Source organism: Rhinolophus hipposideros (assembly GCF_964194185.1).
Source record: "Rhinolophus hipposideros genome assembly, chromosome: 2".
NCBI lineage: Eukaryota > Metazoa > Chordata > Mammalia > Chiroptera > Rhinolophidae > Rhinolophus > Rhinolophus hipposideros.
In genome coordinates this window covers 2,306,858-2,329,959 of record NC_138048.1, presented here as the reverse complement: position 1 = coordinate 2,329,959, position 23,102 = coordinate 2,306,858, and the positions used below count along the sequence as shown (strand labels likewise).

Sequence of the window (23,102 nt, the reverse complement as noted above, 5' to 3'; positions counted from 1 at the left end):
AAGCAGCTAGGGACAGACACTCCGCAAAGCAAAGCACGACCGCACCGTCACCCCGCAAATCGTCTGTGGGTCACAGAGCCATGTCCTCTTGGGTACCACTTGACAGGGGGTTCCCCTGTCATCCTTCTCCCCACAGGCCCTGCAGGAGGGACGTGACCGGGCTGCAGGTCGCGGGGCGCCGGGGAGGACACGCCCGCCCTCCCCGGGAAAGGAGGCGGCTCCGGCCCCGGAGCCAACCCCTCCCGCCACCCGAGAACAAACGGGATATTCAGCAGTGGCCTGTGGCTGCCAGGGCGACTCCTCAGGGGAAATTAAGCGTCGAGGCAGGCTGCGCCGTCATCGCCTTTAAAAGCGCCCCCACCCTGCCTGCCGTGCACACCCAGATAGCTGGGCTGCCCCTCACCCGCGGTTGGGTGTGAGTGTGAGTGTGAGTGTGAGTGTGTGTGTGTGTGCGAGAGAGCGAGCGCGCGAGCCGGGCGTGCGGGTGCGAGCCGCGTGTGCGGGGGGAGCCCGGAGTGCGAGCCGCGTGCGTCGGGCGTGCGGGTGCGAGCCGCGTGTGCGGGGGGAGCCCGGAGTGCGAGCCGCGTGCGTCGGGCGTGCGGGTGCGAGCCGCGTGTGCGGGGGGAGCCCGGAGTGCGAGCCGCGTGCGTCGGGCGTGCGGGTGCGAGCCGCGTGTGCGGGGGGAGCCCGGAGTGCGAGCCGCGTGCGTCGGGCGTGCGGGTGCGAGCCGCGTGTGCGGGGGGAGCCCGGAGTGCGAGCCGCGTGCGTCGGGCGTGCGGGTGCGAGCCGCGTGTGCGGGGGGAGCCCGGAGTGCGAGCCGCGTGCGTCGGGCGTGCGGGTGCGAGCCGCGTGTGCGGGGGGAGCCCGGAGTGCGAGCCGCGTGCGTCGGGCGTGCGCGCCGGCCGGGCGCCCCCCGCGACCACGGCGGCCATGAGGCGCGCGGGCGGCGGCGCTGCGCTGTGCCTGCTGCTGGCGGCCGCCGCCCAGCTCTCGCGGCAGCAGTCCCCGGAGAGGAGGTAACGCGACCCCGCGCGGGCTCCCTCCCGCCCCGCCCCGCCCTCCCTGGACCCCCGCGGCCTCGCCCGCCGCTCTCCCGGTCCGCCTCCGGGCGCGGGCGCCGGCCGTTCCCTGCCCCCAGCACCGCGGGCGCGCCCGGGACTCCCGGGACGCCCCGACGCCGCCTGCGGGCTGGCCCCGCCACCGGCCGGGCCACCACGTGGCGGGGACGGAATCCGGCCCGCAGGGTCCCGCCTACCAGGGCGTGCAGGCGGGGGGAAGCGTGGGCCCAGATGCGTGCACTTCGCTTTACTTCTGTTTCCTTAACCTTGAGTGAGACGTCGGCCGAGGGAAAAACTCGAGTCGCGAGGCGATCAGCGGGCGGCTCCGGCGAAGTTAACTCTTCGCCGACCTCGGAGCTGCCTCGCGGCCCCACACCTGGGCTGCGGGACCCGCCCACGGCCGGTTTAGGCATCTCCTCTTCCACCTCCATCGCTGTCAACCTCCCTCTTCCGCGGCAGTCTCTGCCAGTGGCCAACGATTTTCAAAACAGGGGGAGGAGAACTAGGCATCTCAGCAATTCTGGAAAATTAAAATTAGGTTATGGTAACCAATTGCTTGTCTACTTTTAAACCGTGCACTTCACACAGCCTAGCTCTCATCTCTCTCACTCCTACCCGTTAAATTTTCCATTTACCATTCTTCTCCAAGATTTTACCAACCACGTGGAGCACTTGGTTGTATATGGATTGGATAGATGGATGGATGGATGGATGGATGGATGGATGGATGGATGGATGGGTGGGTGGATGACACACCAACCTATGTTGTGTTATGATGGAGACAGATGGCAGCTGGACTGAACTTTGAATCAGTCTACAACTGAAATAATTCTAAGAGCTAGCAAACTTTCAAATCCCTTATGTGGTGCAGGCATTTATTAATCAATATTAACTTCACCTGTATTAATAGAACCTTTCTGAAACTGACAAGTTTCAACTTCAATTTCCCCTTTTATTTCTCAGACCTGTTTTCACATGCGGCGGCGTTCTAACTGGAGAGTCTGGATTTATTGGCAGCGAAGGTTTTCCTGGAGTGTACCCTCCAAATAGCAAATGCACTTGGAAAATCACAGTAAGCATTTTTTAAAGGGGTATTCTCATCGAAGTGGGAATTAGAAACAGCGGAAGTCTGCTGCTTTTTCCCTCTGGTGTCAGGATTCGGGTTGGGGCAAATGCCTGAAATAGTGAAATGTTGGGTTTATCTCAACTATTTTGGAGATTTTTAGTAATAGAATCAGTAGTGTCTTGCGTTAGCGATTGGAAAGGGCACAAGATAATGCTTAAAGGAATAAATTCTTAAAGCAGATGTGTTTCTGAAAACCCAGCCTGACTCAGTTGAGTTTCATAGATTAAAATTTGAGGCTGTTTTCTGTCAAAGGCCTGTTGTAATGATTTTTAAAAGCTATCTGTTGCCTGCTTCTTGCATAAATGATTCCCAGTGGGGAATAGAAGATCACTTACCCCTGACTACACCAATTACAAAAAAAGGGGGAGAGGGGTGTGGAAATCTCACTTAATGTCCTGACTTGAAAGCACAGCTCAAGACAATTTAAGAATAAGAATAACTGGAGGAGGGGGGCTAAATATCACACAAGGGCCAATATGGCATAGATTCTGCTGAGTTAAGATAAGAGGTCAGATTTAGAGACAGCCAGCTTAAAAAAGGTCTGGATTTAGGGTCAGCTAGATCAAGTCATCTTTCCAGTCAGAGTAGCAGTGACTGTTTTCTTCTTCAGTCTTTCGTTTTTGGGAAGTTGTTTGGTAATTGAAAACGCTGGTTCACTGAGAGCTTCATTCAGTCGGATTGTGCCACCTACACATTATGATTTTTAAAAATCGCTACCTCTTATTGAGCACTTCCTGTATGCCAGGCATTGTGCCAAGTAATTAACAAGCATAATCTCACTGAATCTTCAAAATCACCAAGAAAGTAACTATTATTATACCCATTTTATAGATAGGGAAGCTGAAGCCCAGAACAATTATATAACATGATTTGATCAAACATTCGATGAGTCCAACTTCATGTAAAGTGAAACCTGTTTTGCTGTGAAGCATTCCCACCAAGAAGGTCATTTGACAGGCAGATATGAGGGGTCCCTTCCGTAACATAAACCTTGGCCCTTATATGCATGGATGCCTTACCATAAAATATCAACTATTTGATGAACTGGTATAGATTTCATTATGTTATTGCAGCACATGGGGCCAGGAGAGAATGCGCCATAGAAAATAGATTTGAAATATTGATATTAGCATAAATGTGAAATAAGGCTTTGAAACAAACATAAAAGTAACCTGGTTTTCATGTTATAATTGTGTTCCAATTATAATTAAATATCTATAAGGTTAAAGTGATCTAAGAAAATTGACAACTGGAGGCACCATGTGCCTAACAAGGAGAAATTCATAGCTGGCCACTTGTTCTGGGTATTCTGGGGAATTGTTGGTGTGACATCAAACTTTGATTGAGGGCGAGGGTGTCCAGGGAAGGTTTTCCTTGGTAAAGAAGTGGTGTGCCCCTGGAGAGGCCTGGATGCCTCATTCTTCAGCGTGGGGGCAGGGGAAGTGTGATGGAAGCTCCATCTGGATGCAGTGCAAAGGTACGTCATGTGGGCTCAGCAGTCACACATCCCTAGATTCAAATTCTCATCTGTCACTCAGGATTTATTTTCTTTAAACCTCAGGACTGTTGTGAAGATAAAACGAGACAATGCGTGTGCAGCCCTTGGGCTCAGCGGCTGCGATACAATAGGGGCTCAGTAAACGGTAGCCATCGCTGTTTGAGTTTTCCTTATCCTCATTATTGCTGGGATTGAGCTGCTTTCTTTCTGCCCCACAGACAATATGGCAGATCACTGCCACGCCTTCACCACAATGGCCAAGCTGGGCTTGGCATCAGCTCAAAACTACTCAAGACTTTTACGGAACAATCTACGTTGTCACGACTATCTAGGAAGACCTTATTTCTGTGCTTGGGTTCTCCTGTAATCTTACTGGAGCGATTCTGTGTAGTTAGGACAAAGTCAGCTCCCAGTAACAGAGACCCAAAATAACAATAGCTCAAATAGAAGTTTGGTTCTCTCTTATAAAGGAATCTGGAAGCAGGCAATCCAGGCATGGTGTGGCAGCCTCAAAATCCTTAGGCACCCAGTATCTTTCTCTCTTCCTGCTCTGCCACCCTTAGCATGCCAGCTCATTGTCCAGAATTACTGCTCAAATTCCAGTCATCATGTTCATGTTCCAGCCAACTGAAAGGAAGAGAAGAAGGGCATATGTCTGCCCTTTACGGCCATTGTGCAGGATTACATGCAACTTGCTCCTTACATTTCATTGACTGGTTCTTAGTTACATGGCTGTTTCTAGCAGCAAGGAGGCTGAGAAATTCAGGTCTTCTTTCACTGTGGAAAGAAGGGAAAACAAGCAGACAACAAGCAGTCTCTGTAACATATTTATGTGTGGTTCAGGCTTCCTGAAATAATGTTCGTGAAATTGAGAAACAAATGCCAGGCTTTTTTGAACAAAAAGTTTTTAGAAATCATTAATGCAGAAGAAAGGACTGCACAATTTTCTTTTCTAGTTAAAAGCTTTACAGTTTTAACTCTGAGCCAATTGAGTTTATTCTGTTTCAAGGGGCTGCCTCTTTTATGTTTGCATATAACTAGCTCCTGAGAACTTCCAGAGGAGCCCAGCACTTTCTCTTGGTTTTAATTACATCCACAGCAGAAAGTTCACAAAGGGCCTGGTGCTCTCAAGGTCTCAGTGTGACAACATCTTTATTTCTTTGTATTTCACACGGAATAGCACTAATTTGCTTGTTAAAAAAAAAAAAAAGTATTCACGGTCCTGTGGCTTTTCAGAGTAGCAGAGGGAGCTCCTGAGTTCCTGTAGACCCTGCGGGAGCTAAAAGGGAGAAGAACTGGTAGAGCTGAAGCTGGTAGCCCTGAGATCTTTCATTCATTCAACAAATGTGTGTTGAGCGCTGGGTATTGTTGGGGTTAACGCAACACACAGTGCAGCCAAGCTCCTGACCTCATGCAGCTAGTTGGGGGAGACAGGCAAGTGCTGATAAATGCATCATAAGATAGAATAGCTATTAATTCATAGACATTAGGATGGCTATTATAAATAATAACGATAATAAAAACAAGCGTTGACAAAGATGAGGAGAAATTGGAACCCTTGTACATTGCTTGTGGGAATGTAAAATGATACAACTCAAAAACAGGATGGCAATGTCTTAAAAAATTAAACATAGAATTGCCATATTATTTAGCAATTCCACTTCTGTGTATGTACCCACAAGAAGGGAAAGTGGAGACTTGAAGATATATATATATATATATATATATATATATATATATATATATATATATATATATCCATGCTCATAGCAACATTATTCACACAGGTAAAAGGTGGAAGTAACCAAGTGTCTGTCCACAGATGAATGGATAAACAAAATGTACGTTAGACATACAAAGAACATTATTCAGCCTTAAAAAATACGGAAATTCTAACACATGCTACAACATGAATGAAGACACTCTGCTCAGTGAAAAAAGTCAGTCACAAAACAACAAATGTTGTAGGATTCCACTTATATGAAGTTCCTAGAGTAGTCAGATCATAGAGACAGAAAGTAGAATGATGGGTGCCAGGGGCTAAAAGGGGGACAAAGGAAGTGGTTGTTTAATGGGGACAGAGTTTCAGTTGGGAAGATGATAAAGTTCTAGAGATGGATGGTGGAGTACGACAGTAAAAGTGAACTTAAAAATGGTTACAATGGTAAGCGTTATGTTGTGTATATTTTACCACAATAAAAATATATTAAAAATACAATAAAACAAAGTGGTGGAATATTGTATAATTCCATTTACATGAGATGTTCAGAAAAGGAAAATCTATAGAGATGGGAAGTAGATTAGTGGTTGCCTAGGGCAGGGGACACACAGGTATGGGGATTAACTGTAAATGGTCTTGAGGAGTTTATTTTAGAGGATGGAAATGTTTTCAAACTGACTTATAGTGATGGTTGTACAACGTGGCATACTTACTAAAAATCATTAAATTGTGCAGTTGAAATGAGGGAGTTTTATAATATGTGAAATATACCTCAAGGAAGTTGTCACACACACACACACCCATAGTGGTGGGATAGAGAGTGGTTGTGGTGCTGGTTTAGATGTGATCATCAGGGAAGGCCATTCTGAGGAGGTGACAGTTAAGCTAGGGCCGGAATGATGAGTCACTCACCATGTGAAAGTCTGGGGAGGAGCATTTTGGGCAGGGAGACTGGCAACTGCAATAGTCCTGAGGTGCACAGAAGCTTCATTTGCAGAAGAACAGCCAGGAGGTTAGTGTGTCTGGCACAGAAGGAGCAAGGGGGACAGTGGGAGAAGGTAAAGAGGTGAGCAGAGCCCTGCAGGCCATAGTGAGGAGTTTGAATGTTACTCTGAGCAGGTATCCACTGGAGAATCTTAAGCAGAAGAATGAGTTTACAGCAACCCCCCCTTATCCGTGAGGGACATTATCCAAGGCCCTCAGTGGATGCCTGAAACTGCGGATAGTACCAAACCCAACATATGCTACGTTTTCTCTTATACATACCTATGATAGTTTAATTTATAAGTTAGGCACAGTAAGACATTAACAACAATAGCTAACAACAAAATAGAGCAATTATAACAATATACTGCAATACAAGTTCTGTGAATGTGGTATTTCTCAAAATAACTTATGTACTCTATGCACAGTGCAGTTACATTGAACAAAGGGATGACTCATATCCTGGGTGGAATGGAGTGAGATTTCATGACACTACTCAGAAAGGCATGCAATTTAAAACTTATGAATTGTTCATTTCTGGAATTTTCCATTTAATATTTTTAGACAATGGTTGACTGTGGGTAACATAGACCGTGGAAAGCATAACCATGGATAAGCAGGGAACTACTGTATCTGATTTTAAAAGATCTCTCTGGCTGCTGTGTGGAGGATGAATTGTAGGGAGTCCAGAATAGAAGCAGGGAGACCAATTCGGAAGCTAATGTGGTATGAGGAGAGAGAAGATGGTGGAGTGGACGAAGACGTAACAAAAGAGATGAAAACACGTGGAGTCTTCCGCCTACAGCGGTTGTTTCCACAGTCATGAATGCAGTGAGTGTCTGTCCCCAGCCAGGAGGCCCATGCACCAGGCTCTGGACCCCTGCTTGGCAGCTGCTCCAGACAGCGCTGGGTTCTGGTGTGGCCTCATTCGGGGCGGTCAGTTAAAGGCTTTCCTAAAGCCAGTGCATCCAGTCTGTTTTCCCGCTGCTGCAGTCAGTAAACCAAGAATAGAGTGCCCACCGGATAATTCAATACCACTTTTATTAAGACATCATAGCGACCCCTCCATTGGGCAGGGTCTCAGCGTAGCCCTCAAATTTGAGTTCCTGTAGCTAGAGAGAAATATCCTGCCGCTCACCATTCACCCGCCTCCCTTTCATTTCTTCCGAATGGAGATATGTCCCAGCAAGGTGTCTTTCACCACAGATTCTTTTTATTAAATTCTATCTTGTCAGTGGGGGAATGGGGAAATCTGATTTTAGCATCTGTATGCTTTGAGAAAGATGAATGCTACTTATCACAACCAAACTTTCTAGCCAATTGTATTGGACTTTCTGGTATGGAAGTACAGGGCGCAGATTGAAAATTTAGATTTGTCCTTAAATTATAGTACTTTAAAATTTTCCTAGTGATTTTTTATGTACTATATAATACACTATCTACAACGGGTATTTAAATGTAGATTAATTAAAGTTAAAAATTCAGTTCCTTAGTTACACTAGCCACATTTCAAGCGCTCGGTAGCTACCTGTGGGTAGTGGTTACCATACAGGATAGTTTATAATATGAATATTTCCATCACAACAAAAACCTTGCTTTGGACAATGCTGTTCTAGAGAATTTCTGAGGTTAGGTTTTATTCATGTAAAGATATGTTGAAGACGAAGGTGCCCCATGCTGCTTAGTTGTACTTCTGCTTTGCAAATGGGGAAGCTGATACTTCTTCATGGTTATTGGAGCCCTGACTGGAATCAAGCCTTTTGACTCAGCTGTATTTTTCTGGCCGCCAACTCTTGGTGACCTCATGTAGTCTTAGGTTTTACTGATTAATTTTGCAGAGTATGTTTTCAAAAATGTATGGCTAGAGATTAAATCAGAGAGTTTGAGGGTAAAAAATGTTAAATATTTTGTAACCCATGATGGTGTTGAGGGTTTCTTGGTTTCCTGTGCATGTTTGGGACTGGAAGCCAAGGGGCATCTGCATAAAACACCTAGTCTGTACATGTAGTGGCTGGGGAGGAAGGAAGTATGATTTGACAGCTAAGGTATGTATAATCCTTTGGAAAAGGGAGACGGGTCTTCTCCTGAGCAGCTTGGAAGGATGATAGGATTGGATTGAGGCAAAAGTCACCCTAACTGGTTTAAGGATGAGAACCAATAACTCAACCAACATACCCAGCCCTGCGATATGAAATGAAATGCCAAGTACTGACATACAAACACCTGGATCCCTCTCTTGCAGTGGTCCTCCTGCACATGCCCAGAGGGGCAAAGCTTTGTGCACCATGTACAGGAGACAGTGAGAGATCTCTGAGATCCCTGAAGGAGGCTGGGGAGCGTGGATCATTGTCAGCAAGAGCACAGCCAGTGTGAGGTAGTTCACTGCTACACAGGCAAGGTACCTTAGGAAGAGCCCACCAGACACTGTGCTGGGTGCTGGCCGCACGCAGACAAACACGAAGCCGATGTGAGCTTGGGGGCCCCCCCGGGTCTGAGTGGGAAGTGAGATGAAGCCCAGCAGGCTTGCCTTCTGGGCTCCACAGGCGCCCCGGCACAAAGATCACCATTCCATTAATGGTTTCACTGTAAATTCATGGCAAACTTAGCATATGACCAATATTTCTTCTATTTTTTGGTCTTTTCATCCATAACTTGTTCATTTTATAATCCCACAGTAGAATTAGAGATTCATATTGACAATTTGACACAATTTTTTTAAAAAAGAAAAATAGCCACTAGTAGCAAAATAGTAGATTGTGAAAGCAAGTCTATTCAGAATTTCACTAGGGCTACAAATGGCGTGGCCCACTGAGTGGGACCAGCAGAACCTTTGTTTATAACATGCAAACTGGAGGAAGCTAGAAGTCTAGAACCTCTGTGAACGCCCCTCCAATAGGTATGTATGAATTGCTGTTTCAAATAGGTCCCCCAAGTTGAAACTAAATATCACTTCTGAATGTGCCATGTACTTGCTGTTATCAGACAGAGACAGCACTTGTTACACAGAGATCTATGGAAATGATTTTGTTCTGAGATTTAAAGCTGGGCATAATTTACAAAACAGGTTTTAAAATGAGGTGATCTATGTATGGGATCCTATTGTTACAAATCATTATTGAAATTACAAGGTATTTATTTATTATTTACATCTTTCTTTTTCCAAAAGAAATTTAAGGTACAGAAATTGGAAAGCCAATTATTGAAGGTTTCAGTTATTATTTTCAGCATAAACCGGGCTTGGGAAAAATCACCAAACATTTGAGCAGTTTAAAATTTGATATTTATTCAGGTCTTTTAACTCTGAAGTAAATAATGTGGGTCAGAAAGTCACAGACTTGTGCCAGAAACGAGAGGATAATTATAACAATGAATAGAATCAGTGCCATTTAAGCTTTTCAGCTTGTGGCAAATTTTTCCTTATTTAGCTAGCTCATGCAGAAGGAAAAAAGCACAAATTATCATATATAGATCTTTGGGTTCCCCAGGTAATGCACGTACTATCATTTTTTTAATAGATGCTTTTACTTTTTTTTTTTTTAACTGAAATTACTTTTTTTTTTCCTTAAGATTTTATTGGGGAAGGGGAACAGGACTTTTTATTGGGGAACAGTGTGTACTTCCAGAACTTTGCTCCAAGTCAAGTTGTCCTTTCAATCTTAGTTGTGGAGGGCGCAGCTTAGCTCCAGATCCAGTTGCCGTTGTTAGTTGCAGGGGGCGCAGCCCACCATCCCTTACGGGACTCTAGGAATCGAACCGGCAACCTTGTGGTTGAGAGCCCACTGGCCCATGTGGGAATCGAACCAGCAGCCTTCAGAGTTAGGAGCACGGAGCTCCAACCGCCTGAGCCACTGGACCGGCCCCATGTACTATCCTTTTGATGACTACCTATTTTTTCTATTCAGCTGGAATTAAATATACTGGTTATTCTATAGATCCTGGATCCATATAATAATGTATGGTACCTTCAAATATATTGTGTCATTTTATTCATTCACATCCCATTCTGTGAGGTTGGTGGGATACTTATTGCTATGCCTATTTCATAAGTGGGGAAACTGAGGTCTAAAGAACTTGTATTTTGCCAAATATTATCATGCTTGCAAATGGTATGAAGAGACTAGCATAAAATTTCTGAGTTGGTGATACAAATGCACTATTATGCATTTATTTAGCAAATAAATATTCACTCAACACTTATTGAGCACCTACTGTGTACTAAGCGTTAGGTTGGGCCCAGGAGGGGGAGGGCGAGGGCAAAAAGACCAGGCATAGTTTCTGTCCTCAGGGAGTTTATAAACTGGTAAGGAGTAGTTAGACAAGCCAATCGGTAGCAGTTATGTGTGTCAATACATAATACACAAAGCTGTCTGTAGTTTTAAGTATTGATAATTTGAAATAAAGGCTTATTTACATTTATTTAAATTATTAAAGATCTTAGAGTGTTTAAGATGAAAATATTTATTGCCTCATGTAAAGAGTAAAAGATGTTATGACCCACTTTACATCTATGCTACTCTAAAACTTGAGAAATAGTTCCTATGTCCTATGTTTGGTTTCACAGAGCTGTTTTACAGCACATACCTTGATATTTCCAAATTTCCCTGGTAAACAATTATGTGAAAGCACTCCTGCACCATTCCTTGGGGTAACTTTGTTACTAATGTGTGTTAATGTCATCATACTGAATCCATGTTCCAGAAGCCTGATGAAATTTAGAACACATGCTGCCAAAGCCAGCACAAGCGTGATTAAATTTAAATCACATTCACATTTAGTTTAAAGAAATAGATTTAAAATATGATTGGGATATATATCTTCACAATAACCTTCCTATGGCTTCATGGAAAGGAATTCATCAGTGATGGGGCATAGGTTTGTGTGAAAACTGAAACATATAGTGATGTTCTAGTAAGACAGTGCTAGGTATATAATTTGAGAAAACAAATAGTGAATTTAGACAGGAACTCAATATTTAAGTCACTTAATTATACCTAAGGGTATAGCAAGGGATTCTAAAATCACTGTAACTATTATTTGCTTGGCATAACCACAGCAGGAGAGATAGGGGAATGGAACTCTGGCATTAAATACATATTTCCTGGCTTTAAACTACATGTAGGATTTAGAATTATATAGGGACTTAAATCCCATCTTAACTATGGGGTTTTTTGTGTTAGTGTACCTATGCATTGTGGGAAGAGGCTGGGTTATTTCAGCTGCCAGAATAGTAATTTAACTCAATGCTTGGGTTAATGTTATTTACATCTGTTTCCTTAGTAAAGAGGAATATAATTAACAGAGGATGTCTGCATACCCAGGCTTCATGTCAGTAGAATAGGATAGGAGCAATATAGCTGTTTTTTGCTTGTTTTGTTAATAGAGTATAATTAATAGAGTATAATTCAGAGACTTTGTGATTCTTATGACACTTAAGCTGTTCCCATTAAGTTTTGGTTAATAAGATACTGGAGGAATGAAACATTTTCCTTGCTGCTGTAAATCTTTCTGAGAATCAGGGATAATATAAATCCTAAATAAATAAACAAGTAGGTGACATTTTCCCGCTGGGGCCTCTGTTGCTTGTTTTGTTCTGTTTTTCTTTGCTCTTTCACATGGAACTCAAATATGTTTTTCTTGATTAAAAACCTGATGTTTTATAAATGTGCTTATTTATACTGCTTGTATTTTTAGGGTGGTACTCAGGCAGATGCCTTAGAAAAGGCTTAATGAGTAGAAAAGAAAATGAGAAAACATGAAAATGAAATCTTTATTGGGTATTTCTCTTTTCTGAAAGTCTCTTTAATAATATATTAATGAGCAAAAAAGTTATTCTTTCTTGAAACATCACTATAATAATGGAACACAAAGATAACACATCTAAAATCTCTCTATTACTAAGCAACATAAATTGAGAAGGCATTTAACAGAAGTAAAACACCCAGAGAGGATTTTTTAAGAATGCATTATTAAAAAGACTGATTTTTACCTTCACATCTCTTGCCCACATAAAGAGTGCAATTTATGATGTGAAATTATGGACAGAGTTGAATTGTTCCATAAATTTGCAGCTTCCTTAAAATCTATTAGGTATTAACAGTAGGAGAGAGAGAGAAGAGGGGAGACAGACATCTCATTTGTTGGTTGCTTTAAGCTGGAGACAGAGAAGCATCTAGGGGATCCCTAATTCTAAGATTTCTCCTTTTTTTCCACATTGTTCTGCTTAGAATTAGGAGAGTTTTCCTGTGGGTAATTGCTGTCCCATGTTCCTTGCACTCGGAAGTTTTATATGTCTGGATTACTGTTCCTTGATCCTATGAAAAATGTAATCACTACTTTCAGCATACAGAGTTGCACCTAATAATTTAGCAGCTTTGTCAACAGTGGCAATAGAGCTTTTAGATGCTCTTGAATTTCTTAGGCTAGGAACTTGGGAGAATAGAAGTGTTTTCTTCAGCTATATTATTTGTTAGATAATGAGAGTCAATATGGCAATCTCTGGAAAACCAATATAAACATCCAAAAATAAATGGAACACACACAGAGAAGTGGGGAGTTGGAATGAAAGCTGTACAAGCGCTACCACTAAACATCGCCTCTCTTTCACCACCTCACCCCTAGGACACTCCTGAGCACTGCATATAATAAAATACTGGTTCCCAAAATGTAGAAGGGGGGAGAGACCAGTCAGTCAGAGATGGGCTGTTCCATAGCCCAGGTGACAAGAAAGGCACAGGGAACCCACTGGTGATTCTATTGCTGCTTAGTGCTCCCAGAAATCAATTGATAGGGATCTGACTGCTAGACACAGACTTTCTAAAAGACCTGGGCTACACCTGACCTTCTTTGAAGAAATTATAACTTATCAATTCATTAAAATTATGTTTAAAGTACCGACAAGAGGTCAGGTGCTGGGTTGGGCACAGAGACGGCGATGACTGGCACACCACATCCCTGGGCAGGCGGAGCAGGTCCGGAGGCTCTCAGCAGTCAGGGAGATGTCCCAGAAATGAATACCAGTGGTCCAGTGTGACGAGGTGCATGGTGCAGGGTTGTGCACGCGGCATGACTCGGCGACTAGAAGAACGGGCATTGGAGAGTCCTGCTGGCATACTGCTCAGCCATTTACTAGCAATGCGATGCAGTTTCCAAAACTGACCGTAGTTGGTGTCATGGTCAGATCTGCCTTGTAAGGGTGATGTGAGGATTGAAGGAGGTGGTAGATGAAAGGCCCTTTAAGCAAGCACTCAGTAAGTGGTGATGATTTTTCACTTCTCTTCCAGGGCTGAGATATAAGGCATAAAAGCATGGTGTTTGTGTACAACTTGTCTACAATCCGACATATTTCAAGCTGGATGGTAATCCCTTTGGGGTATGGCTAGTTCCCATTGGAAATACCCATTCCTACTTACTATGTCCTTTCTTCATTTAAAATATGATTTCATAAGACTTTGTCCACAGAAGTGCTTCAAAACCTTCCCTGCTTCTCCTTGAGCCTTGTCCCCTGAACCAGCCACCTCCTACCCTCACACCCAATAGTGCCCCTTGACTTTTGAAGCTAAGGTGTTTAGAAGCAGAGAAATGATTGCCAGTTAAAACTACAAATAATTTTCTGTCCTTAGAGATGGAATTTAATTCCTCTCTGTCTTTAATTCATTTTTGGGCCCCAAATCACCAGAATAGTCCCCTCTAGTTATACAAATTACCGTATTTTGCTGTGTATGACGTGCCCTTTTTTGCCCAAATTTGTAAGGGAAAAAATAAGGATTCGCATTATACATGGGTAGTACTAATTCTGTGTCTATATAAATGTTTTTAATTCTTTTATATATGCTTATGAATTAAAAGTGTAACTGTAGAAAATCAATAACGATATCTGTATGTAAAATAATACTGTGGAATACGATAATCGGTTTTGTTGAACTTGGAAAGAACTTGTAACAATGAAGAGTTCTTGGCCTTCTATGATGTGCAAATATTGTAAATTTGTTACCGGTACATAAAATTTCCTGTACCTTGTGTCTGTTCTTGTGTTTTGTAATTATTTGTTACATAAAATTTCTTGTACCATAATGTTAAAAAAATAAATGCTAAAATTCCTTTATATACAAAAAACAAGTATCTAAATGTAAACAGATACAAAGTTTAAATGTAAACAGATACAAATTTAAAAAATTTAAATGAAAGATTTTTTTTCCCCTGAAAGTTTGGGCCAAAAATGTGGGTGTGCACATTATACATGGCAAAATATAAGTAGTGAATTTATTCATTTATTCCCAGTACAGACATCTCCATGGTATAGTGGCTAAGAGTAGTTTCAGGAGTCAGGCTGCCTGGATTCAAATACCAGCTCCACTCTTGTGGTGGTGAGTCTTCAAAAACAACCCTCCAGTAACCATACCGCCTGGTGTTCACACCATTTTCTACTGGGCTGGCCCTGTGAAACAAATAGAATGGGCACAAGTGACACTACATGAGTTCTGGGGCTAGGGCATAAGACATTGTAATGTTTTTGCCTCAGTCTCCTAAAACGTGCACTCTGGGGGAAGCTAGCCCGGACATAAGGACCACCGTGCTGTGAGGAAGCCCGAGCTGCCTGCATAGAGAGGCTTTGTGGAGCGAGACAGAGATGCTCATGCAGGCTCGAGCTTCCAGCCGGTCCGTGTTTGTCTTCCCAGACGTGGTATTAGACTTGGGAGGGAAGAAGTCACCCTGGAGGACCAGCCCAGTTAAGCCTTCAGACTGCAACTCATAGTAATTGCATGAGAGAATTTAAGCAAGAACCACTCAGCTGAGACCCGTGAACCCACAGAACCATAAGAAATAAGAGTACAGTGTTGTTTAAAGCCACTGCATTTTGGGTGCCAGAACAATTACTTACTAGCTGCAGGACCTTGAGTTTGTTACGTAAACTCTCTGTGCCCCAGTTCCCTCAACTATAAAATGTGAATAATACTCCCTACTTCATGGGATCATTTGAGGCATTAAATTAATTATTTCATGTGCGGTATTAAGAACAGTGCCTAGCACATGGCAAATACTCCCCAAAATAGTAAGTTTATTCACTTATTGAATACTCTATATTATGTGTCAGCCCCTGTTTATATTCTAGGAACATAACAGGGAGGGTCCCTGCACCAATGCTGTTTACATTCTAGAGGTGAAGAGAGACAATGCAGTAGCTCACAAAGAGGCAGGGTGCGGGAAAGAACCGTGAAGACAGTAAAACCAGGTGAGATACTGGAGTGACTCTGACGAGGTGCCATCGGAGCTTGAACATAGATGATGCAGATGTCTCCTCGCTGATGGCTCCTGGCGTGGCTGTGAGGTGACCACTGCTGTGCATGGAGATGACTTAGCGTCTGTGTTAAGTGAGCTCTTTGAGGTTTCCTGCCCATTATTGGATGTTTATGAACAGAAAAGCCTTTTTCGTGGATTAAGGTTAGTTCCTGGATTTGGTTTGCATCTTTGCTTATTTCTGTTTGGGCTTGACTTTTGAGAGGTCCTTTGGGGATGCAGTAAGGGGAGGAGCTGAAGAGTCTGTTTTCGTGAGTGGTGTTGCCTTGGGTCCAGGTGGCAGTGTGATGCAGAGTTGGGAGGAAGCTGTTTTCATCGTCCCTGCTCACAACTCTGCAATCTTGCCAGGGAGCAGAATCTGAGGAGTATCAGGAAACAGTACCCCTGAAACAGTAGACACTTCCTCTTCTGGGGCCCCATTCAGGGAACTTGGAGGGCACATCCATCAGCAGGAACATTTCATGTATCTACTCCTCCGATTATGGACACTTGGATTGTGGCTATTTTGAATGAGGCTGCTGTGCCCAGGGGCGTACCAGTGTCTGAGTCTCTGCTTTCACTTCCTTTGGGTGTACACCTAGGAGCGAATGGCTGGATCACATGGTAATTCTGTGTTTAGCTTTCTGAGGAGCCACAACACTGTTCTCCAGGGGTAAGGAAGGAAAGACGTGCTGGGGGATTCTGGCACAGTCATCAAGCTGATAAGAACTTGAGTTGTTATTCTTTAGTGATTACAATTAAGCCGGCAGTGTTTGGGGTTACATAAAGCCAGGCAGTAACTCCAAGCGATGCACAGTGTACTTTTTTCAATTATTAGAGTTGTGAGTTATAAATTTCATGAACTTGTTTTATTATTCCTCATATATCTTATACATGCGTATATATAGTTTATCTCTATAAATCTTAGCTATGCATATATTGTTTCGTTACTCTTTATAAATTTCAGCTATATACATCTGAAAATAATGAAACTACATTTCTTAAAATAGAAATAAATCGTAGACTTATTAAGTCAGAAAAGAATGACCACGTAGCCTTCCCGTCTGCCTTTCTACCGTCCCATGCAGAATGGGTGTCCACTTTCTCTGTGTCCCCACAGCATGTGGGGAGTATCTTTATTGCAGCAAGCACTGATCTCTGATTGTCTATTTACTAATGTCTCCCCTACCAAACTGTAAAGCTCTGAGAACAAGGACCTTGGTATAATTGTCTATTCTCCAAGGAGCAAACATAGTGTTTGACACATGCGATAGTATTAATAGTTGAGTGAAGGAAAGAATATATGAATAAATGAATGAATAAACGAATGAACGAACGAATGAATGGGTCAATTACTCCATCCACCTGCCTTTAGGCAGGACAGCCCAGAAGCTATTGATCACTGTAGAAAAGTACCCATTTATTGCCAAAGAGTTCTGGAGAAGGACTTACTCTACACATTCCTGTGGTCTGTAGAACACCACAGTTGACACAGATGTTCTCTTCTGTGTCCTCTCCTTCTGTGTCTAGTTGTGCTCTGTGTGTGCTGTTTGCCCCACCCCCAGGTTTGTGCATTACCAGCCACCATATGGTGACCACCAATCAGTCAGCATAACAACATCAGTGACATAAACAAAGCAACTCACCATTTGGATGGAATGTCAATTTCTGCACATTTACTTTCCAGCACAGGTGAACCTGCCATGTGCTTCATGGAGTGAAGCTCTTCTTATGTGCTTTCTACCTTGACATTCCACTACTTAGGTGAAGTATAAATTATATTTCTTGTATATGCAAGAGTACAAAGCTGCAATATTGATGTTGACTGGGAAGCTATTAATTTTATGCATAACACTGCTTTGGATGGGAAATAGATAAACCATATGAGCTAAGAAAGTATATATTATAGTAGCTAATTAACTTTAGGAAAAACATTAAATTTTATAGAACCAACAAATGCATATAAAAATTTAAGTAATATAAGGCTGAATGATATAGATTAGATTATAATTGTAACATTTGCAGAATTGTTTGCTGAACTAGCATTTATAACATAATACCACATTAAGTATTATACTTCAGTTTTAGGTATTTCATTCCAGTTAAGCCTTAAATCTTTTGAAGAAAAAAAAAGTCATTTTGAGGGGAGTTATTCACGTCTTGTGAGGGTGAATTAATAATAAAATTGTCATCCTGTTTATGGTGACACTTGGCTCTGGCTGAGCAGTGGTTGTCACGCCTACCCAAGTTAGGTATGCAGTGACTGTGGAGTACATCGATGGGTGAAGCAGATGTGGAAGCTTGTGCTTTTCTTCCACTCGGTGTAATTTTGTGAGCTGTGATGAACACAGAAGATGGGTGCAACAGGGAAGGGTGCTGGGATGGGTAGTCATGAAATTAATAAGTTGAATTAATTTTATTTGACTTACGCAACAAGCATTTACTGAGCGCCTACCAGGTAGCAGGCACCATTTAGGCACTTGGGGTACGTCAGTGAGCCAAGCAGACAGAGGCCCTTGCCCTCAAGGATCTTTATACCCGCCTGTCCTGGGGGCAGCGAAGGGGCCTCTGGAGTGAGCAGGGGGAAGGCAGTGGAAGCTGAGATCAGACAGGGAAGAGGGAGTAGATACATACACACACACGTATACACATAAGTGCGCGCGCACACACACACACACACACACACACACACACAAAGAGATTTATATATTGGCCTATGTGACCGTGGAGGCTGGCCGGTGCAGCATCTGCAGGGCAGGGCAGCAGGCTGGAATCTGTCCATCAGGAGCCGATGCTGCCGTCTTGAGGCAGAATTGCTTCCTCAGGGAAAGCTCAGTTTTGCTCCTAAGACCTTCCGACTGATTGGGTGAGCTTCCCTCCCCCATTCTGGAGGATCATTCCTTTACTCAAGGTCAACAGGTGGAGATGTTAAGTCTCCTACAAAATACCTTCCCAGCAGCACCTCGATTAGGGTGCTACAGCCCAGCCAAGGCGACACGTAAAACTCACCATCCCAGAGCCACTGTAGGGTTTTGGGCAGAGGAGTGACATAATGTGACTTGTGTTTTTAATGGATCCCCTACATATTGTGTGAGAATCCAGTATGGGGTGCAGGGGAGGAAGCAGGGGGATCAGTAAGAAGGCTGTGACTTAGGTGAGAGGTGAAGATGGCACGGGCACCATGCAGGTGCTGAAGGACGGTCAGTTTCCAGATAAACTGTCAAATAGAGCCAGTAAGAGTTATTGGTGGGCACAAATATAGGGTGGAAGAAAAAGAGAGGAGCCAAGGATGACTTCAAAGTGGATGGTCCTAGCAAAGTGGAAGGATGGAGGTGCAACCGAGCATGATAGGAAAGACGAGAGGAGAAGATTTGGCCAGCAGGGAGTGAGAAGTGGGTGGGAGGGCCAGGGTCAGGGCTGGGAAGTGAGGGGGAATGGGGCTGGGGGAGAGGTAGGGTGGGGGGCGGAGATCTGGGCTTCCGTTTGGACAGGTAAAGCTGAGGTGCACCTCAGACCCCACAGCCCAATGCCATTCCAAATACTAATTATCCGTCAGAGAGAACAGGCAGCAGGTAACAGTTTGCTTCCTACACATGTTCTTAAGTCAGTGTTGCAGAAAGTAACAAAAATTAGAGACGTGATCAAATGGCAGCCTGCGAGCCCATGTCTGTACAGCATGTAATTCAGGGGCCTGGGTGGTGCCTGCCAACGCTTCAGTGTACTGAGCCTTGAGGACAAAAGTGCTCATGCAAGATTTGAAATGAAGAACGGAATATAGTGAAGACAAACAAAAACATCGCCTCCCTTCAGTGACAATGTCAATAAAGACATTTCTCCTATTCCAAATTAACTGCTCTGTGTATTATAGTAATAAATTCTAGTTATTGCCTAGCCTGAACCTATTATTTAGAGCCCAAATGTCACGAATTTACCTTGAACATAAGGTATTGGAATCTTTTGAGGATGAACTGTGTTGCTGAGAGTTTGAGATATTCCCAACACTTGATTTTTTTCACTTTTCAGAGAAATAAATCCATAAGTTATTATGGGGCATACACAAACGCTACAGCAGAATACGAACAATACTTTCTAGAGCTGAACGTTACCAAAGCCAGAATCAGGAATCCATTCACTGCTACTGCCCGAAGTGAAACAGTCAGCTTTCTAGGTCTTGAGTGTGATGCGTCTGTCGACCTAACATTTTACAGAGCACTGCAGTTCTCTGAGAAATCACTCCCTTGTTCTGGGTCCCAATTTTATTTGACTCTTCAGAATTATCTGATGAAGCCAGCAAACATTGCTGCCATTCTTGACATCTTATTTTTCTTAGTGAGGGTGTTCTAACTTGTAGGGATAAGACTAAAAAATTAAAATGACTGCCTTTGGGACTATCACCAATGTGCGAGGTCAGACAATTAAGTTAACGAACTTGTTGCAACAATGTCGCTAACCTTTTTTAATGTAAGAGGGATTATTCATTATGAATCTGTACCAACTGGACAAACAGTTAACCAAGTTTACAATTTGGAAGTGCTAAAAAGGTTGCGTGAAAAAGTTAAGATGACCTGAACTTTTCTCCAACAATTCATGGCTCTTACATCACGACAATGCACCAGCTCACACGGCACTGTCTGTGAGGGAGTTTTTAGCCAGTAAACAAATGACTGTATTGGAACACCCTCCTCACTCACCTGATCTGGCCCCCAGTGACTTTTTTCTTTACCCAAAGATAAAGGAAATACTGAAAGGAAGGCATTTTGATGACATTCAGGACATCAAGGGTAATATGACAACAGCTCTGATGGCCATTCCAGAAAAAGAGTTCCAGAATCGCTTTGAAGGGTGGGCTAGGCGCTGTCATTAGTGCATAGCTTCCCAAGGGGAGTGCTTCGCAGGTGACCATAGTGATACTCAGCAATGAGGTATGGAGCACTTTTTTTAGGATGAGTTTGCAACTTAATTGTCCTACCTCGTATTGGCATACATTAGAATCATCCCTGTTGTTTATGTGAAAACTGTGTTCATTTTAGGGTAGTGAATTAATTTAATTTTAGCCTTTTAAAAACAGGCCTAAAATTTAAAAAGTGTGTATATTCCCAATATCTGTTAAATGGCCGTTGGAGGCCAAAAGTTTAAGAAACACTATCTGAGGGGCCGGCCTGGTGACTCAGGCGGTTGGAGCTCCATGCTCCTAACTCCGAAGGCTGCCGATTCGATTTCCACATGGGCCAGTGGGCTCTCAAACACAAGGTTGTCAGTTCAACTCCTGCAAGGGATGGTGGGCTGTGCCCCCTGCAACCAGCAATGGCAACTGGACCTGGAGCTGAGCTGCGCCCTCCACAACCAAGACTGAAAGGACAACAACTTGAAGCTGAACGGCACCCTCCACAACTAAGATTGAAAGGACAACAACTTGACTTGGAAAAAAGTCCTGGAAGTATATGCTGTTCCCCAATAAAATCCTGTTCCCCTTTCCCAATAAAGTCTTAAAAAAAAAAAAAAAGAAAAAAAGAAACAGTATCTGAGACAATGTTCTTTTTAAGAGCAAAAGCCACACTTACTCATGTACTTCCCTTAGTGCCCAGCAGGTGACCTGACACAGAGTAGGTACATAATAAATATTTGATTAATTTATTGAAAAAAATTGGATCGCCTTTTTGGGAGAAACAAAAGAATTGCCATTGTTCCCTTATTTCTTGCCCCACCCTCTAGGATCTTATATTCTTTTGGGAAGAGTTTACAACTATATATTTCATTCCTGAGTTTCACCGACAGGTTTTCCTGAACACATATTCTGCTTCAGTTTTCGGGTCTGTATACTTTTCTGAGCAGAGAGATAGAACCGTAGGTCACAACTGCCCACAATTCTGCTTCTTTGGGAAACTAGCAAATTCACCACTGATATTGCTACATTTATTTATATCCAGAGTGACTGTTATTTCAAATTAAGGATATAGTTGTGTTAACAAGACTGGATAAATTGAATGTGGCATGTAATAAATTATGGAGTTTTTAATGATAGATCCCAGATGACGGAATATGAGTGCATTTTACTTTAATTTGTTATGCAGAGTATTACCAATTTCAAACTTTTCCTAAATAGCAGTTTTCAAGTTTGCACAATGATGTGGGATGGTATTTAACTAGTAGCTTTGTTTTAGCCAACATTGAGCACTGTTCTATGCTCAGTAGACTGACAGATGAATGTTCCTACCAAGTGCATAGGAGTGTGTGCTCCTGCTTGTTTTAGTTTCAGTTATTTGTTTTTAGGCATACATGAAATGCACAGATCTTAAATTTACGTCATTGAATTGAACAAACTGCATACACCTCTGTGACTGACACATTCATCAAGATAAACACTTCCAGCACTCAGAACCTTCCCTCTTGGTCCTTCCCAGCCAATTCCCTGGCCTTCCAAGGAGGAAGCACCATAGATTAGTTTTTCGTGGAACAATAATGGAATGTGCTCCTTTTTCTTCATCATTTACTCTGCATAATGTTTTTGGATATATCAATGTTGTTGCATGTGTCAGCAGTTTGTTCCTTTTATTGCTAAGTATTCTACTGTCTGAACACACCACCATTTGTTTATCCATTCTCCTGTTGATAGACAGTTGTGCTTTTTCCAGATTCCAGGTATTATGGATACAGTTGCTATGAGCTTTCTTATGCAAACCTTTTTATGCATATGTTTTCTTTTCTCTTCGGTAGATACCTAGGAGTGAAACTGCTGAGTCATGAGATAGGAATATATTTGAAACTTTTAAGAAACTGCCAGATCAGATTCCAGAGTGGTTGACCGTTTTACACTCCCACTGGCAATGGTGGAAACTTCTGTTTGCTTCATGTTCTGGCATTTGGTATCACCAGCCTTCCTAATTTTAGCAGTTCTGGAAGGTGTGTAATAATGTTTCATTGTGATTTTAGTTTGCACGTCTCTCATGACTAATGAGGTTGAACTTTTTTCATGGGCACATTGGTTTTCCTTTGTGAAGTATTTATTCAAGTATTTTGTCCGTGTTTCTCATTGTGTTATTTGTCTTTTGTCATTAAGTTGTAGGGGTTCTTTGTTTATTGTGAATGTAAGTTATTTGTCAGATATACATATTGCAAATATTTTCTTTCTGTCTGTAGTTTATCCACTCATTTTATTAACAGTTTCTTTCAATGAGCAGAAATTTTAAAATTTCTGAAGTCCAATTTATCAGTTTTCACTCTAGCAGTCAGTGCTTTCATGCTACCCAGGACTGTAAAGATATTCTTCTATGTTTTCTTCTAGAAGCTTTATATGTTTAGCTTTCGTATTTGTGTCTATGATCCATCTCAAATTAATTTGTGTGTGGTAATAGGTGGGGGTCAGTATTCATATTTTTCTCTGTGGATTTCCAGTTTTCCCAACATATTTTCTTGAAAGACGGTCCTTAACCCATTGAAATGTTT

The 23,102-nt window shown here is 42.8% G+C and overlaps 1 protein-coding gene across 1 annotated transcript in view; it reads left to right on the top strand.

Annotated features, from left to right (window-relative positions):
* The first annotated feature begins 681 nt into the window (after positions 1-681).
* PCOLCE2 (procollagen C-endopeptidase enhancer 2) overlaps positions 682-23,102 on the top strand; it is a 66,844-nt gene continuing 44,423 nt past the window's right edge. Inside the window, exons 1-2 of the mRNA XM_081025309.1 lie at positions 682-1,016; positions 2,022-2,130. Of these exons, the coding sequence (XP_080881435.1) occupies positions 931-1,016; positions 2,022-2,130 (195 nt within the window). The 5' untranslated portion in view covers positions 682-930. The remainder of the gene's footprint in view (positions 1,017-2,021; positions 2,131-23,102) is intronic.